This window comes from Podarcis liolepis, assembly GCF_965112155.1.
Source record: "Podarcis liolepis genome assembly, chromosome: 15".
Taxonomy (NCBI): Eukaryota; Metazoa; Chordata; class Lepidosauria; order Squamata; family Lacertidae; genus Podarcis; species Podarcis liolepis.
The window spans coordinates 40,189,262-40,206,580 of NC_139566.1; the positions used below are offsets into that span (position 1 = coordinate 40,189,262).

Below are 17,319 nucleotides of genomic sequence, written 5' to 3' on the forward strand. Positions count from 1 at the left end.
GGGTAAGGGAAGCGCGACTGCCAAAGTCTAATGAAAACAGAGAATCTACCTTCCTCAGACTTGACTTAATAGTATGCATTAATCATAGGCACTCTGAACAAAAAAGCATTTTACACTCTGCAGTTTTATTTAATCTGTTGGCGTTGGGATTTTTCTTTTCTTTGCGGAGCACGTTATTATTGCACTTAGCTGATTTTTGGAGGCCAAAATTTAATTTATAGAATCAACAGGATTAATACTCTCACACACCCCTCCTTTCCAAGCCTAATTAAGACCACCAGTTAATTGGGATATAGGGTGAAGCTTCAAAAGCATAGGTTGCGTGCGAAGGAGACATGCTGGGGACTTAAAATCAAAGTGATAGTTGGGTTTTGCTGCTACCTGGGTGCCAGTTGCCTTTAGAATACTAAACGCTAACCAGATGGGAGCTGTGGAATATCAGAACATAGGAAGCTGCCTTATATATTGGACCCCTTGGACCAAGACTGGATGGATGGGATATTGCCCGCTCTTGATGTGGTTGCAGGTACATAGCTTGGGGGGTACTTCTGAATCCATGCTTGAGTAGCCTCGGTGGCACAGAGTGTCTTCCTCATGTGCCTCCTCCACAAGAGATCTAGAGGGTGGAAACACAAGAACAGGCCTGTTCTGTGGTGGCTCCCCATTTGTGGAATGCTATGGTTTTCCCTGTAGTGATGTATGGAAGTGAGAGCTGGACCATAAAGAAGGCTGATCACTGAAGAATTAATGCTTTTGAATTATGGCACTGGAGGAGACTCTTGAGAGTCCCATGGACTGCAAGAAGATCAGACTTATCCATTCTGAAGGAAATCAGCCCTGAGTGCTCACTGAAAGGACAGATCCTGAAGCTGAGGCTCCAATATTTTGGCCACCTCATGAGAAGAGAAGACTCCCTGGAAAAGACCCTGATGTTGGGAAAGATGGAGGGCACAAGGAGAAGGGGACAACAGAGGGCGAGATGGTGGGACAGTGTTCTCGAAGCTACCAGCATGAGTTTGACCAAACTGTGGGAGGCAGTGGAAGACAGGATTGCCTGGTGTGCTCTGGTCCATGGGGTCACGAAGAGTCGGACATGACTAAACAACAACAACAACAACTCCCCAGGGAGGTTCACCTGTGCCATTCTTATATATATTTCAGTGACAGGCAAAAGATTTACTCTATAACCAGGCCTTTGGCATTCAAATCTCTGTGGCCTTTTAGTTGTTTTTAATGCATTTAATGCACACATGTTTCTCTGTGTGGTTGCTCGTTTGTTGATTGGTTGGTTGCTGTGGGTTGCCTTGGGCAAGATAAAGTGAATAACAAATTTAATATATCATCATCATCATCGGTCCATCCAGCCCAGTACTGTCTGCGCTGACCACTAGGGGCTCTCTAGGATTTCAGACAGGGGATCTTGCAAAGTCCTACCTGGAGATGGCGGGCGATGAACCTGGTGCCTTCTGCAGGCATATAAGGTGTTCTACTTTGGAACCACACCTTCCCCATTCTTTAAAACGTGATCCATCCTTCAGGCCCCTTTCAAGTGAAAAGGTATTGTCCAAGGTCTCCCTGGAGACTTCCATCTCTCCCATCACCATTCTTAAGTAGCTGCTAGTACCCACTGGCAATAAACCCAATAAGGCAATAAGTAGCTGCTATTGCCCCACTGGCAATAAACCCACCCTGCCCTTGCTGGAGTTGGCATTGCTTTGACCTCCCCACAAATCTGTTTCCCTGGCCACAGGTTTATTTGCTGGCAGCAGCCAGGTTTTCAAAGCTGCCAGCCACCTGAGGTTTCCTCAAATACCCTGGAGTGTCTGATGTAGAACTGCTCAGCGGTATTGTGGGAAACTGATTTAAGGATGCAGAACTCTCTTCCCCTAAAAGTAGGGAGGTAAGAAGGTGTCGATTTCCATTCTGAGGCATGTTTGTCACATACAGCAGCGCTTCCGTTCTGCTACAGTTCGGTTTCTGACGAAAATATGTTATTTGGCTTGCTGTCTGTTGTGGCGGAACTTTATGAAATAAATTAGATAATAGTACAGAAAGTGAGGTGAATAACGGTTTTTGTTGGAAACCGAATTACAGCAGAACAGTGCTAGTCACAATGAAGATGGGTAATTATTATGTAATTATTACATTATTCCACGCCATTCACTTCAGTGCAAAGGAAACGCAATACAAATAGGAGGGAACCCAACATGAATTACGTGTCTTTTGATATCAATGGTGATCATATCCTTCACTACTGAATACCATAACCCCAACCTATGTAGGTTTAAATTCCAGCATTTATTATTATTATTATTATTGATTGCATTTATACCCCACATTTCCTGAAAGGAGTTCAAGGTGGCACATGGAGTTCTCCTCCCCATTTTATCCTAATGACAACCCTGTGAGGTAGGTCAGGCTGAGAGTGACGGGCTCAAGGTCATCCAGAGAGCTTCATGGCTGAGTGGGAATTTGAACCCTGGTCACCCAGGTCCTAGTCCAACACTCTAGATCAGGGATAGGCAACCTAAGGCCCATGGGCCAGATGCGGCCTAATCGCTTTCTCAATCCGGCCTGCGGATGGTCCAGGAATCAGTGTGTTTTTACATAAGTAGAATGTGCCCTTTTATTTAAAATGCGTCTCTGGGTTATTTGTGGGGCATAGGAATTTGTTCACCCCCCCCCCAAAAAAAAATATAGTCTGGCCCACCATATGGTCTGAGGGACGGTGGACCGGCCCATGGCTGAAAAAGGTTGCTGACCCCTGCTCTAGTTGTTACACAACATGGCTCTCAATGCAAGTGTGCATTGGGTCATTCCTTCTTTTTTTTACCTGGGGGTTTGAGTATAGCAGCCCAGTTGTCTTGTGCGCGATTATTGCAGCATTCCCTGGGATATTCCTTGCCATCACCGGAACATTTAAATCCATTGCCTAGTGAACCACACAGAGGAGAAAAGGCTTAGGGTTAGTTAGGTAGAGCTGGAAATTTGCAGAAGATTGTGGAGCAGGGTTCTGAACGCAGGCTTCTTGTTGGGGAATCTGTTTGGCTGCTGTGACAGCAGGATTATGGAACTGATGGGCCACTGGTCTGATCCAGCAGGGGTCTTCTTGTGTGCTTATGAATACATCATCTGGGTTTATTTGGGCTCGAGAGCACCGGCGGATCTGCCAGAGGTTAATCTTCATGAGGGACAGAAATTTCCAACAACCACCAGAGCATAGAATGGCATGAGGTAAATCCTCGATATCTCTGGGGAAGCGCACGGAGCCCGCTTGCGCACTTGTCAAGTGGAACACACACACACACCCCCGCCCGACCTGAAATTTTAATTACCGCCGCCAGCCTCAGAAATCCTGAAAAACATGTGGTGCCTTTGAGCGCTTAATGGCTCATCTTGTACAAATTACTGCGGTGTCAGACAACAGAAAGAAATCCACTCTCCAGGTTGTTCAATCCATACCGATTCACTGGCACTTAGGAGAGAATGTGCTTTTAATTACTGTCATTATCGTGGGGGACGTGATTTCCCCGTGGTGTAATCGGCCCGGAAGGAAAGCATGACAAGTTTGGGGGTTTTCTTGGGGTGGAGGGGTAGAAAACAGAAAAAGTGGATTACTTGAGCTTGCCTGCACATTGGCGCACAAACACATTAGTGGGAAGGACGGCTCTGTTTCATTGATTAATTGGCTAACAGTGTGGTGCTAAACTTATCTACGCAGAAGTGAGCCCCACTGACTTCAATGGCACGTGTTTGCCAGTAAGCAGAGGGACTTTGCTCAAGCATTTTTTCCCTGCCTATGCTGAGGCAGCCAGAACAGCCACAAATGGCATTGCAGGCTCTAGAATTCCATGATTTCTTTGACTATTAGGAAGGGAGAAGGGCGATTCTATGAAGTTTGCTCCAGTGATGGTTCTAACTGCCATCATCTCAGCCTGAATTCCTTTCAGCAAAGGGAGGCGTTAAGGCAGGACTAGGGATTATTTTCAGTCTGCGGGTCAGATCCCTTTCTGAGCAACCAGGCAAAAACTTCTTTTAGGTTCCCAGTGGGTTGGGGGATAGGCGTCTGTTCTAGAGACCTAAGATATGTCTGATGGAGTGGACAAACCTCATTTAGCCAACCTACTGGGATAGGTGTCTCTGTTGGATCGCACAGTGGTGAGACTCCAGTCGCTTGCTGCACAAATAGCTGTGCCTGCCCCAATCTTCACAAGGAAGGAGAGGGCATGTGGCGCTTGTTGGATTAATGCTTTAGCTCACGCTTAGCGCCATGCATTTAACTTCTCTTGCACTTGCTCTTGATTTCTGTAAGCTGACACTCGCCTAATGCACTGATCTGATCTGAAAATCAAAGCCTCTCGCAGAACCAGATTTGTGAGTCTGAGTTCTTCACTGGACGGGGACGGCCAGGACACCAACAAATTTTCAGTCTTCCAATGGGGAGCATACAACTGGGAATGGGGTGAGTGGTAATTTCAGCCCAGACACTTGGGAGTGACAAAGGATATGCATAAAACAAGCAGGGCTTTTCTTCAGGAGGAACTTGCCAGATCTCAGTTTCAGCACTTCTCAGGTGAGTTCTGGCACCTCTCAGGCAGGTGCCATTGCCATTCTAAGAGAAAGCCACTTCCAAAATTGAGAGGAGGTGGAGTTGCGGGCTTCACGCCCCCTCCACGTGTGCGGGGGCTGGCTCTCAGCACCCCCACGATTGAAGGAATCCCTGGCCGCGTCATACCCAGACCAGCCAATCAGCTGGCCTGGGGGGGCGTGGCTTAGAGTATATACACTGGCACGGCCGGGAACTGCCCTCTTTTGCCGCCTCAGCTCATCGGGTTTCCCACCCTCCCTCCCTTTAGGTTTTCCGTTTGACCTTGCTATGGACTTCAGTTGGTCGCCGTTAAGGGGCCTGGTAGGAATTTTTTCCACTTGGCAAATTGGCACCAGCCACTTGGTTTTTCTCCTACCTCGTAGCAAATCGTCACAACTTCCTCGGCATTGGCGGTTAGGCACTGGTAGGGGTATTGTTATGTAGATGAAGGGGGGGAGGAAGAGCCATCACCTCCCCTGCATGTTGAAGGGTAGTCCGGTAAAGGATTCCGGGGGGCGTCGCCCTGTCTGAAACCTATGGAGGTGAGGGCCCAAGGCACACCCCCGAGCGGTGACCCCGGGGGAGTCCCTAGTTGATGTGCATCAGCAGGACTCCCCCTACTGGTGGTTAACCCTTCCTGGACTTCAAGCGAACAGGCTGAAGCCGGTTAGTCGAGTAGGACCAATGCCTAAACCAATACCACTCATTCAAGATAAAGTAAAGGTACCCCTGCCCGTATGGGCCAGTCTTGACAGACTCTAGGGTTGTGCACCCATCTCACTCAAGAGGCCGGGGGCCAGCGCTGTCCGGAGACACTTCCGGGTCACGTGGCCAGCGTGACATCACTGCTCTGGCGAGCCAGAGCCGCACACGGAAACGCCGTTTACCTTCCCGCTAGTAAGCGGTCCCTATTTATCTACTTGCACCCGGGAGTGCTTTCAAACTGCTAGGTTGGCAGGCGCTGGGACCGAGCAACGGGAGCGCACCCCGCCGCGGGGATTCAAACCGCCGACCTTTTGATCGGCAAGCACTAGGCACTGAGGTTTTACCCACAGCGCCACCTGCGTCCCTTACCACTCATTACCTGTAACCAATCAAGTTGTGGCCATTTTAGCCATTAACCTTAAATGATTGTCTCATGTGTCTTTATTTCACAGGGGAGAGGTGGGAACTTGCCACGCAAAGAGGGAGGGGTTAATGGTGAGTACTGCCACCTCTTTTTCTAGAAAAATAGCACTGAAAATAAGGAAAGTGAGGGTACATAACAGAAGCGGGATGGAGTCTTTGGGGAATCTCTTTCCGCACTGAGTGTGCATTTGCGTCAGAATTTGAACCAGGAACCCCTTGAATCTGTGGACCAGCATCTCGTGTGGTGAGTCACTTTAAACACAACCTGGAGGCAGATAGGTCACGCTCAGGTCTTAGCTTGGCTGCACCCCATTTATCAAAGAAGGTTCTTCCTGATCTGACTCAACCATAAACAAACCTGTCTCTTTGCCTGGCTGACATTTATGCTTCCATGAATATGCTTTTCTGATCCACTTGCACTTGACCCACAATTTGTGGGGTTTTTTTAGAAGAGAGGGGGCCACTGTAAGAAGTGTCCTAGTCCTAGATGGGCTTTTGATCTAACCCACAGCAGAACTCTTCTTATGAGTCCACCAAACCCTCTTGATAGAAGGTTGGATGCCCTCATAGCTCAAATCCACCCAGGGAAGTAGTGTTGGCTGAACAAGATGGTCCTGAATTTATTTTTTTAATCAGTGGAGTCCAAGCACTGTCTGAGGCTTCACTTTCATTTTCTGGAGCAGTTTTTCAGCCCTGGTTAATGAAAACAAGGTTTTGACAGATGGTCATTCCTCCTGTTGACCATCTCAGGTAGGGTTGCTGTTTTTTCTCCTAATTAAAATAGCACTGTTGTTCAAGAGCTATCTTCTCTTTCCTTTCTAGGCAGATGGTGCTACTTCACTGTCAGGGCCAAGAGTATCGCCCATGGGAAAGATGGACAAAATAATCCTTTACCAAAAAGAACACAAAATGGTAATGAGAAGAACTGAGAAATGGGCGGCTTCGCCACTTATGAATTTCCTACCTCAGGGAGGGTGATCCCTAAAGAAAAGGAAGTGGGACAGACCCAAATTGTCCCTTATAACAACCTTAGAAATGAATGAATAAAGGTAAAGCGACCCCTGACCATTAGGTCCAGTCGTGGCTGACTCTGGGGTTGCGGCGCTCATCTCGCTTTATTGGCCGAGGGAGCCGGTGTACAGCTTCCAGGTGATGTGGCCAGCATGACTAAGCTACTTCTGGCGAACCAGAGCAGCGCACGGAAACGCCGTTTACCTTCCCGCTGGAGCGGTACCTATTTATCTACTTGCACTTTGACGTGCTTTCGAACTGCTAGGTTGGCAGGAGCAGGGACCGAGCAACGGGAGCTCACCCCTTCGTGGGGATTCGAACCACCGACCTTCTGATCGGCAAGTCCTAGGCTCTGTGGTTTAACCCACAGCGCCACCCACACCCCCAAAATGAATGAATAAATCTAGCCAAAATAGAACACCTTAGTCACCTCCTCCCTGCCCCCCCCAATAAATTCTGAAATATTGTGTGATACTAATACTTTGAAGTGCCTATATTTTCGAGCCTTTACTAGCAGGTGAATGTGAAGCTGGTGGTGATTTATTTATCTATTTGTTTTTAATAAGGCTAGGCAGAAATTCTCTCCCTCCTTCCGGTTTTGCAGCCCCATTCAACCCAGCAACGGATTGGAGAGACAAGCCAGATAAGGTCTGTTGAAAGGCATTAGGGGTGTTGATGAATCTTTTAGTGAGTAGGCAAGAAAATGGTGTTCTTGCACCTGGACCACTTTTGGACCAACACAGCTTGATTGGAAATCAGAAGCGTGGCCAGAAATTGCAACTATGGCATGATCCAACAGGAACGTACTGTAATTATTTTCCTTATGGAATGGGGGAAGTTCTGTTTCGGACTCTGTGTACAGATTTTCTCCATCATCCCTTCCCACTCCGTGCATGAATGTTTTGCACTTCTTTTCTGAGGAAGGTAGTTTAGCACAAGGGGATCTGGCCTGTCGGCGATGATCCAGATTTTATTTCCAAGCTTCTCAGGTAGGGAACCCTCGAGACCCTTTGGCCTTTGGAAGGCTGATTAGAGGAAAGTGTTGAAAGAAACTGGAGATTTGTGCTTCCCCCCTACCCCACTTTTTTCTTTTCCCCTGAATTTAAAAACTTTTTTCTTTTCAAGCGTAAGTCAAGGTGCTTTCATTAGTGTTTAAAGCCCCAAACACAGCTGTCAACTTACAGATTTGAAAATAAGGGACCAGCAGCCTCGAAAATAAGGAATCAGCAGCCAAAATAAGGGATTTTAGTCAACCAGAAGTGAAACGAAGCCTCAAGCGGTGGTTCCCACAGCACAGCAACCCGGCAAAGGGGATGCAGCAAGGAAAACTACCGTCACCTCTCCGCTGGGAAGCGCTGAGCAAAGGCGAGTCCCCAGGCAACGTGGCCGATTTGATCAGCACAAGGCATGCAAGCTCCACCCCCAGTCGTTCTTAGACTCCTTATTGGCTGAGCAACGCAGCCAAGCAACACAGTTGGAGCCTCCCTCCTCCCTGGCCGGCAGGCAGGGAGGGAGGGAGAGGAGCTGCTTCCTTTGAAACCCGGGAAATTTAAGGGACATCATCAATAAGGGACAGCAGCAGGACACGGCGCTGGGATAAGGGACTTTCCTGCCAAATAAGGGACGGTTGACAGCTATGGCCCCAAATGACTTAGGCCCCAAATTACTTAGGCCCCAAATACCCGGAAAAAAACACCTCCTTTCCTACAGACCCTCTTGGGTGCTAAGGCTGATGGAAGAAGACCCTGTGGTTGTTCTACCAAGCTCCAAAGTCTCTTTTTTTGGGGGGGGGAGAGAACGTTCTCTGTAGCAGCCTCTAAGGGACATGGAATGGTTGGACACAGAGAAGTGGTGGGAGGAACCAGCTGGGGAACTGCCAAGGGGAGAAGGCCCATAGCCAGGGGTTTGGTGGTGGGACAACAATGAATGGGCAGAGGGAGAAGAGAGAGAAGACTGGGGGGAGGAGGAGGTATCAGAAGCTGAAGAGGTAACAGGGTTTAGTGAGCAGGAAGAGTCTGTGGCATAGAGAAGTCCAGAAGGAGAAGCAGGGCAGAAAGCTGGCCAAGAGGCTGAGAGGAACCAGGGTGTCTCCCCCTCCTGCTGCAACAACCTCACCTCCCCGTGGTCTCATAGGACCAGGAGAGGCATGAAGTGGGAAGAGCAAAGGCTGGCAGGTAGTATCAGATTGCTTGGGGAAAACCCAGGAAAGGAGGAGAATTAGACAGCTGTGGGAAGGTGCACATCTTCAGCCTCCGCAACTGCCTCATAGGGGCAAGACCTACCAAAGAAGAGTTGCTGTGCTCATTAGGCCTGACATTCCTATGCAGAGTTAACTCTACTTGATAATAAAGAGTTAACTCCACTTGCTCAGTGTGATTTACTGCTGGTTTGCTCCTGCCACTAAGTTGTGGACCTCCTTCCCCACAGACCTGTTCCTGGCCTTTCACTATGCAGATTTGTACCATTTCCAGCTGCTGCTGAAGACACATCTTTTTACAGTGGCCTTTGGCATTTTTTAGGACCAGCCCTACTTTGTGATTGTGACTTGATATCATTGTGAGGCCTAGAAACTCCTCTTTTCTCAAAAAGCTGGGACGCTCAGTCTCCCAAGAGAGCTGCTATGAATTCTTAATACGCAAGAATACCTTGCTTCTGTCCGTCGTTGCAGTAAGATGATAAAAAAAATTAGCGATAGGATTATCAAGAAACAAGGTGGGGCTCTGCTTACTAAAACAGGGAAGCAGAGATGAAAAATCAAGCCAAAATATATCACGCAAAGCATGGCCACTATTATGTAAATATAGATGTAGAAATATTACACATAACAAGCATTGTTCAGGCATTATGACACACAAGTAGATTTGCTTGCTGGCCCTGCACCCAACACTGTGTCTTCACTGACGGCAAGAGCTGTTTAATAATGGAATGGACTCCCTTGGAAGGCTGAACAGAGATTGGATGGCCAACTGTCATGGATGCATTAGCTGTGATGATTGCAGTGCAGAAGATTGGACTAGGTGGGATCCCCTTGGGATCCCTTCCAACTCTACAATTTTGGGACAGGGGAGGCCTGTTGATTTTGTGAGCCCCGAATTTGAATGAGGTTACTGGGGTGAGTATGGGGTGCGGGTGGCACTGTGGGTTAAACCACAGAGCCTAGGACTTGACGATCAGAAGGTCGGCGGTTCGAATCCCCGTGACAGGGTGAGCTTCCATTGCTCGGTCCCTGCTCCTGCCAACCTAGTAGTTCGAAAACATGTCAAAAGTGCAAGTAGATAAATAGGTACCGCTCCGGCGGGAAGGTAAACAGCATTTCCGTGTGCTGCTCTGGTTCGCCAGAAGTGGCTTAGTCATGCTGGCCACATGACCTGGAAGCTGTATGCCGGCTCCCTCAGCCAATAAAGCGAGATGAGTGCAGCAACCCCAGAGTTGGTCACGACTGGACCTAATGGCCAGGGGTCCATTACTTTTTACTGGGGTGAGTTACAAATAAATCATTTAAAAGAAATCTTTGTCAAGAAAACAAAGGTAGGTTCATTTCTCTCTCCCTCTCTCTCTCTCTGATGTCAGGGTAAAGTGGTGTGTCTGCAGCATCCAACAAAAGCTACATCATGAAGATGCCAGGTGCATCTATACACAGAGGGAATGTCACAATTTTGGGGATGCCACAGAGAAGGCTCTGCCCTAGGTTGTAGCCACCCCCTGGACTTCTGAGGGTGCTGGAAGTACCAAGAGGGCCCCCTCTGCTGATCTTGGCACCTGAGATGGACTATAAGGAAGGAGGTTGTCTCTCTACATCAGGCATAGGCAAACTCGGCCCTCCAGATGTTTTGGGACTACAACTCCCACCATCCCTGGCCACTGGTCCTGTTAGCTAGGGATGATGGGAGTTGAAGTCCCAAAACAGCTGGAGGGCCGAGTTTGCCTATGCCTGCTCTAGATATTGCTGGACAACAGTTCCCATCGCTCCTGACGACTGACGATTTTGATTGAGACTGACAAACAACAAGACGAAGGCCACAGCTTCCCATTCCTCACCTGCTGAGCATTTGTTAATTTCACAGGCCAGCTGAAACTGTGAGTTGCTAACTGTTCCTGCATAAGGCAGACAGGGAACCAGCCAAGCAAGGGAACGTTCAACATGAAGGTCAATGTTCAGATGCAATTACCTCTAAGATCGTGGCCGACATCCCCTCCGAAATGGAACTGTTGACAACGGCAAAGCATTTTTTCACAAGAGCGTGCAGGTCTTCTTGAGAGATCTCCTGGAGCAAATGCACCCCATCCGCCCTACCAAGCAAAGATGGTTTGGTCTGTTAGTTGGCCTCCAGACACTGGACTTCAGAGTCGTCTGGAGATATTGGATGGCAGAAAGATTTAAGGCTGAGCTGGGGATGAAACCTGGGGATTTCTGTGCACAAAGCAGATGCTCTAGCACTAATCTGTGGCCCCTCCCCATAAATTCAGGAACATCCACATAAAATGTGCCGCATACTTTGGTGGTGCTATATCAAAATAAACAAGTACTTCACACACACACCTTCCAATGTAGCAGCAAGACAGGATTAATCTCCCTTCTCCTGAAATGTTCCCAACCTCCCCTGCAGCTCCCCCACCCATAAACTGAAACGTAAACATTTTGGATTTCAATTTTGGATTATAAATGGCTAATTTTGCTCAGACGCCTCTTTTTCAGAGCTCTTTGTAGAGTTATCTATCAGCTGGCAAGCTGGTTTGCCTTTTCCAACTTGGGTGAAAATCCAAGCCAGAGAAGAATTATGGGGTCATAATGCTTGTCTTGTATTCAAGGTGAATGTTACGAGCCCTTAACACTCATAATTCTGAGCCAGAAAATGTATGCTTCAGTAAAATCGCCACCTCAAACTGAAGTGAACATAGGAGGTCTCAGTAGGAATCGAGCTTCTCAAGTAAATCTGAGCAACATGGAAAGAGATCTGTTTGCAATGAGAATTCGGGGGAAATAAATATAGCTATATATTTTTCTATTTATTTTTTTTAAAAAATCTCCAAATTAGGAGCCTACCTTTTAATTTTCTCTTTGACTTCCTCTGCAAACAGTGGATCAACCTACGACAGGGGAAATAAAACCCAGGAAACTTATGAACAGCAAATCATCCTCCACATTGGGAAAATATTAATGGGCTGAGGTTGCCGTTTTGCTGGATACCAGGGGTGGGGAACCTCAGGACTCAGGCAAAATGTGGCCCTCCGGGCCCCTTCATCCGGCCCTTGGGACTTTCCCCACACCACACACCTAGTTCACTGGCTCTGCTTTGAACCCTCCTTGAATGTTTTTGCCTGGATTGAAAGTGTGCTTGAACTCTGATACTGCTTCTCGCTTGTCTGGTGGAATGCGTAAGTGTAAAAGTAAAATTTACTTCACTCCTCTACCCCATTTTTTGCCTCTACTTTGCTGATCCTGAAGTGTGATGATGCCTCTTGGTATCAGTCGCTGAGATGTTTGAGCAGGAGAAAGCTTTTGAAGCTCCCAAACGAATGACCAGGAGGGAGAGAACATGCCAGCCGGGTATGTCTCTCTGCCGGATTTCTACTTGTGTGTAGGACCTCCTGACAGTCAGTGGACAAGGAGAAGCAAAGGTGGCTGGATCTGCCTTTTTTAATGTTCTGCTGGGCCCAAGCTGGCAGGGGGCAGGGAGGAGGGCACTCCCCCCCTTTCTTTTTTGTTCTGGCCTTAAAAAAACCCCAAAACTATGCCAGCTCTAGGGGTTTAGCCTAAAATTGGATGCGAGAGCCTTGCCCATCCCAAAGCTACAGGTGAAGAACTTTCAGATTTGACAAGCATTTCTTCTGCTTCCTCTTACTTCGTTTGTAAAGGTAAAGGTAAAGGGACCCCTGACCATTAAGTCCAGTCGTGGCCAACTCTGGGGTTGCGGTGCTCATCTTGCTTTATTGGCTGAGGGAGCTGGCATACAGCTTCCAGGTCATGGGGCCAGCATGACTAAGCCGCTTCTGGCAAACCAGGGCAGCGCACGGAAACACCGTTTACCTTCCCACCGGAGCGGTACCTATTGATCTACTTGCACTTTGATGTGCTTTCGAACTGCTAGGTTGGCAGGAGCAGGGACTGAGCAACGGGAGCTCACCCTGTTGCGGGGATTCAAACCGCCGACCTTCTGATCAGCAAGTCCTAGGCTCTGTGGTTTAACCCACAGCGCCACCCGCGTCCCTTCCTACTTCGTTTGTACCCATCTCTAACAGACATTTATTGCTCCAGGGTGGTGTGGGAGGAAATGGGGGAGCTTGTATTTCCCAGCACCTCCAACACTGGCATGTAACTTCCTTTCTACCCTGTTCTACACTGGGTGAACACTGGCTGTGAACCTATCCAGTGTCTCACTGACGAAGCAAAGGGAGGTGAGATTTGCCTCCAAGATGGTGGCTCTCTCTCTCTCCTTCCCTGGGGAGATCCCATGGGCCTTGGGGAGCAGAGGAACCGATTCATCTGGCTGAGCCAGTGTGGTGTAGTGGTTAAGAGCGGTGGACTCGTAATCTGGTGAACCGGGTTCATTTCCCTGCTCCTCCACATGCAGCTGCTGGGTGACCTTGGGCCAGTCACGCTTCTTTGAAGTCTCTCAGCCCCACTCACCTCACAGAGTGTTTGGGGGAGGAAGGGAAAGGAGAATGTTAGCCGCTTTGAGACTCCTTAGGGCAGTGATAAAGCGGGATATCAAATCCAAACTCTTCGTCTACTTCTTCATCCTATGGCCCCCCAGGAATGCAGCCCAAGACATTCTTGTCCCACCAAGGTTTTAATGTGTTTAAATTTCATTTAGATAGGGTTTCAAAGCCTGTTTTCTTCTGTTGCAGATGCTCTCTTGAACAACATTGGTGTTTAATAGTCACAAAATGCCTTGGCAGAGTCAAATCACCATGCAGAAATGCCTTACAAATAAGTAAATAATCTCATCCACTACAAAGCTGTTTCACTTGGTTTGGTTTCTTCTTCTTCTTTTTTACCAATCCCTGTGCTGTTGCAGTTTAAGCATTTTCAGAAACTTTCCCCCAAAAAATGAAAGGAAAAAGAAGGTGTGCAATTAAACTTTAGGATATATAAACGTTTTGAGAAATTTCCCAAATTTGTGGGGCTAAGGTGGGACGCGCCTGTTTGTTTCTGGGGAAAGTGAAGCAGATGTAAAGTGAAGTGCCTGAAATCTTTCACGGGCTGCATCTGAAGGCATCGGAAACGCAAACCACATTATACCTGCTCCCAATTTTCTCTTCCACCCCAGTTCGCTTTCAAATCTTGCAGTGTATCAGAGTGGAAAGAAACAGAGATTAAAAAGAAAGAAAGAAAAATAACCAGCACAATGAAAAGCAGGAAGGTAATAAGACAACTCAATGTTCTAATGAAAATATAGGAGCTGAAGGTTCTAAGAGACAAGTTAATAAGAGAGGGGAAATTGCATTCGTTTTGCATCAGAGCTGTTTCAGGGCTGGGGAGGGCAGGGGGAATAAATGACAGAAGGGGGCGAACAGTGCAGTTTCCAGGCTATCAGACTGCCAAACCTTGCAAGCGGGGTTGATATACCCAGGAAGATATGGTGTGCGTGTGTTTGCATAAGAATAAATACATGCACACTCTTGTATCCAAAACAGACGCTGAAGGGAGAAAGAACCTGAGAATGTAAGAAAAGTCCTGCTGGATCAGGGCCCATCAAAGCCTGCCTCCTGTTCTCGCAGTGGCCAACCATATGCATGCAAACTGGACCTGATGAGCACAAGAGAAAGTCTCTCCCCTCTGATGGTTTCCAGAAACTGGTATTTAGAAGCACCCTGTATCCTAACTCCCCAGTGGATGGGAACAGGCTTGCGAGATCCACTTTTCTTTTTAAACTAGAATCCTGAGCTCCGCCAAGTGGACTAGTGCCTTCTGTTTCAACTGGCTTGTTTTACTGCACATTTTAAAGTGTGGATGTTTAATGTTTTGACTGAGTTGTTTTCCTGCTCTAAATGCTTTGATCTTAGAAGCCACCTTGGCAATTAAGCAGTATGTAAATGAATAAGCTCCAGGGACGCGGGTGGCACTGTGGGTTAAACCACTGAGCCTAGGACTTGCCGATCAGAAGGTCGGAGGTTCGAATCCCCACGACGGGGTGAGCTCCCGTTGCTCGGTCCCAGCTCCTGCCAACCTAGCAGTTCAAAAGCAAGTCAAAGTGCAAGTAGATAAATAGGTACCACTCTGGTGGGAAGGTAAACAGCGTTTCCGTGCGCTGCTCTGGTTCGCCAGAAGTGGCTTAGTCATGCTGGCCACATGACCCAGAAGCTGTACGCTGGCTCCCTCAGCCAATAAAGCGAGATGAGCGCCGCAACCCCTGAGTCGGCCACGACTGGACCTAATGGTCAGGGGTCCCTTTACTTTTAAATGAATAAGCAACATGAACAACACCATCCTGGGGAAGTGCCACGGCTCAGGGGTAGAGCTTATGTCTTGCAAGCAGAAGGTCCCAGGTTCAGTCCCTGGCATCTCCAGGTAGGGCGGGGAGAGCATCCCTGCCAGAAACTCTGGAGAGCTGCTGCCAGTTTGTGTAGGCAATACTGAGCTATGTAGAGCAATGTAAGGCAGCTTCCTATGAAGCTCCACAAGCAGCTGGGTCTCCCTCTCCAAACCCTTCCATGGCAGGCAGCGTTGCCAGATTCAGAAGCAGAGAGCGCTCTTCCTAATGCGGCAGGAGACTGGAAGGCACAAATCGCATCAGTGGCCTAATACAGCATCAAAGAAACATGACCGAACATGACAAATCAATAGGCGTGGGCTCTCTTAAACGCAAAACTTCAGAGGAGGAGGGCAAAACGATTCACTTCAAGCCCCCCCCCCCCAGTTGCAAACAACCATCCTGGATAAACAAATTATTATTCTTTAATGTGGCCATCGATACAAACTTGGCCTGGAAAACCGTCTTCCTTTTCTTTATGTTTTATTAGGGGTGGGGGGAGCCTGTCAGTTTATTTATTTATTACATCGCTTCCCATGAAATATCTCGAAGCGACTTCACATTTATTTGTTTTTAAAAAGAAAGCCTCTGCAATTAAAAACAATCACAGAATTTCATATACAGTGGTGTCTCGCAAGACGAAAAGAATCCGTTCCGCGAGTCTGTTCGTCTTGCAGTTTTTTCGTCTTGCGAAGCAAGCCCATTAGCAGCTTAGCGCTATTAGCGGCTTAGCGGATCAGCTGTTAAGTGGCTTAGCGGCTTAGGATCAGCTGATAAGCGGCTTAGCGGCTTGGGAAAAAGGGGGGGGAGAAAAAACCCCGCAGGAACTCGCAAGACATTTTCGTCTTGCGAAGCAAGCCCATAGGAAATTCGTTTTGCGAAGCACCTCCAAAACGGAAAACCCTTTCGTCTAGCGGGTTTTCCGTCTTGCGAGGCATTCGTCTTGTGGGGCACCACTGTATAGAAATGCAAACCATAATCAAGGGAGATCTTTGTGTGGAAACACACTCGGCCCGTGTCAAAATATACCGCACAGGATTTGGCCTATTGAGAATTTATCATCAGAGTGCTTGAGTATAGAGTCACACTTTGGGTTGAAGTAGCTTCGGGATAAGTATTTTTGGGTCGCGTGCTGCGGCGACCCGGAAGTAACGGAGCATGTTACTTCCGGGTTTCGCCGCTTGCGCAGGCCAAAATGATGTCACACGCATGCGCGGAAGCAGCAAATCGCGACCCGCGGACGTGGGTTGCGTTCGCTTCTGGATGTGAACAGGGGTCCAGAACGTACCAGAGGTACCACTGTATATAAAATTATATTATTGATATAAAGAATTCCCTCTTCTGCCCCCTTACATCCCCCCCCGGGGGGGGGGGGGAATTAACTCTGATATTAGTTGCTGCATTGGAGAACCTACCCTGGAGAATTTAACCTGAAGGGCATTTGTTTTCCGTTACTTCTCTTCCCACCCCACTGCCCTCGACTTCAAACTTTCTCAGCACTGCAAAGTTTCTCGCTGGATTCCAGTAAATCTGTTTTACCGGGGGCATATCTCCCCTGCCACTTCCATTGTCAGCTGGAATTCTGTGCAGACTCTTGCCAGACAGAAATCTCAGTCGTTTGCTACCAGCTGACATCTGTTAATTATGTGCAAACGCAAGACCGGCAGGAATGGCTTCAAAATAGCCAGAACACAGAGATGAGCTGTTGGTAGCAGTCATAGGACATGTTTGATCCTGCTTGGTACAGAGGTCAAGAAGGACGATCTGTATTTCAAAAGAGCAAACGGCACACATGGAGGCAAACTGCAGCTGGGGCGGGGGAGTCTGATTTTTAAAACAGGAAACAACACAAATGAAATGTTCTTTCCTTTCTCTCTCTCTGCCTTGTGGTTCTGATCCGGTTTGGGACTGCTGCATTTGCTTTTAAACTACAACATAAAAATTTGTCATGTGTGAGCGTGTAGCTTGGTCTTTTTGGGGACTCAGTGATGTTACCGGCACTCGGGACATCCAAGAGAAATGAGTCCCACAGGTTAACAACCTTGTTTTGTATATTCCGTTTCAATATACAATGTGTATGCAGGTAGCTCAGTTCTGTTTTAGAATCATAGAATCATA

At 47.9% G+C, this 17,319-nt stretch overlaps 1 protein-coding gene across 2 annotated transcripts in view; it reads right to left on the reverse strand.

Annotated features, from left to right (window-relative positions):
• The window catches only part of GLT1D1 (glycosyltransferase 1 domain containing 1), a 63,821-nt gene that overhangs the window by 3,048 nt on the left and 43,454 nt on the right, over positions 1 to 17,319 (reverse strand). For both annotated transcript variants that reach the window (XM_083476492.1, XM_083476491.1), the window contains 3 exons: positions 11,772 to 11,815; positions 10,897 to 11,017; positions 2,834 to 2,932 (listed from right to left, as the gene is read on the reverse strand). In XM_083476492.1, coding sequence (XP_083332618.1) covers positions 2,834 to 2,932; positions 10,897 to 11,017; positions 11,772 to 11,815 — 264 coding nt within the window. The remainder of the gene's footprint in view (positions 1 to 2,833; positions 2,933 to 10,896; positions 11,018 to 11,771; positions 11,816 to 17,319) is intronic.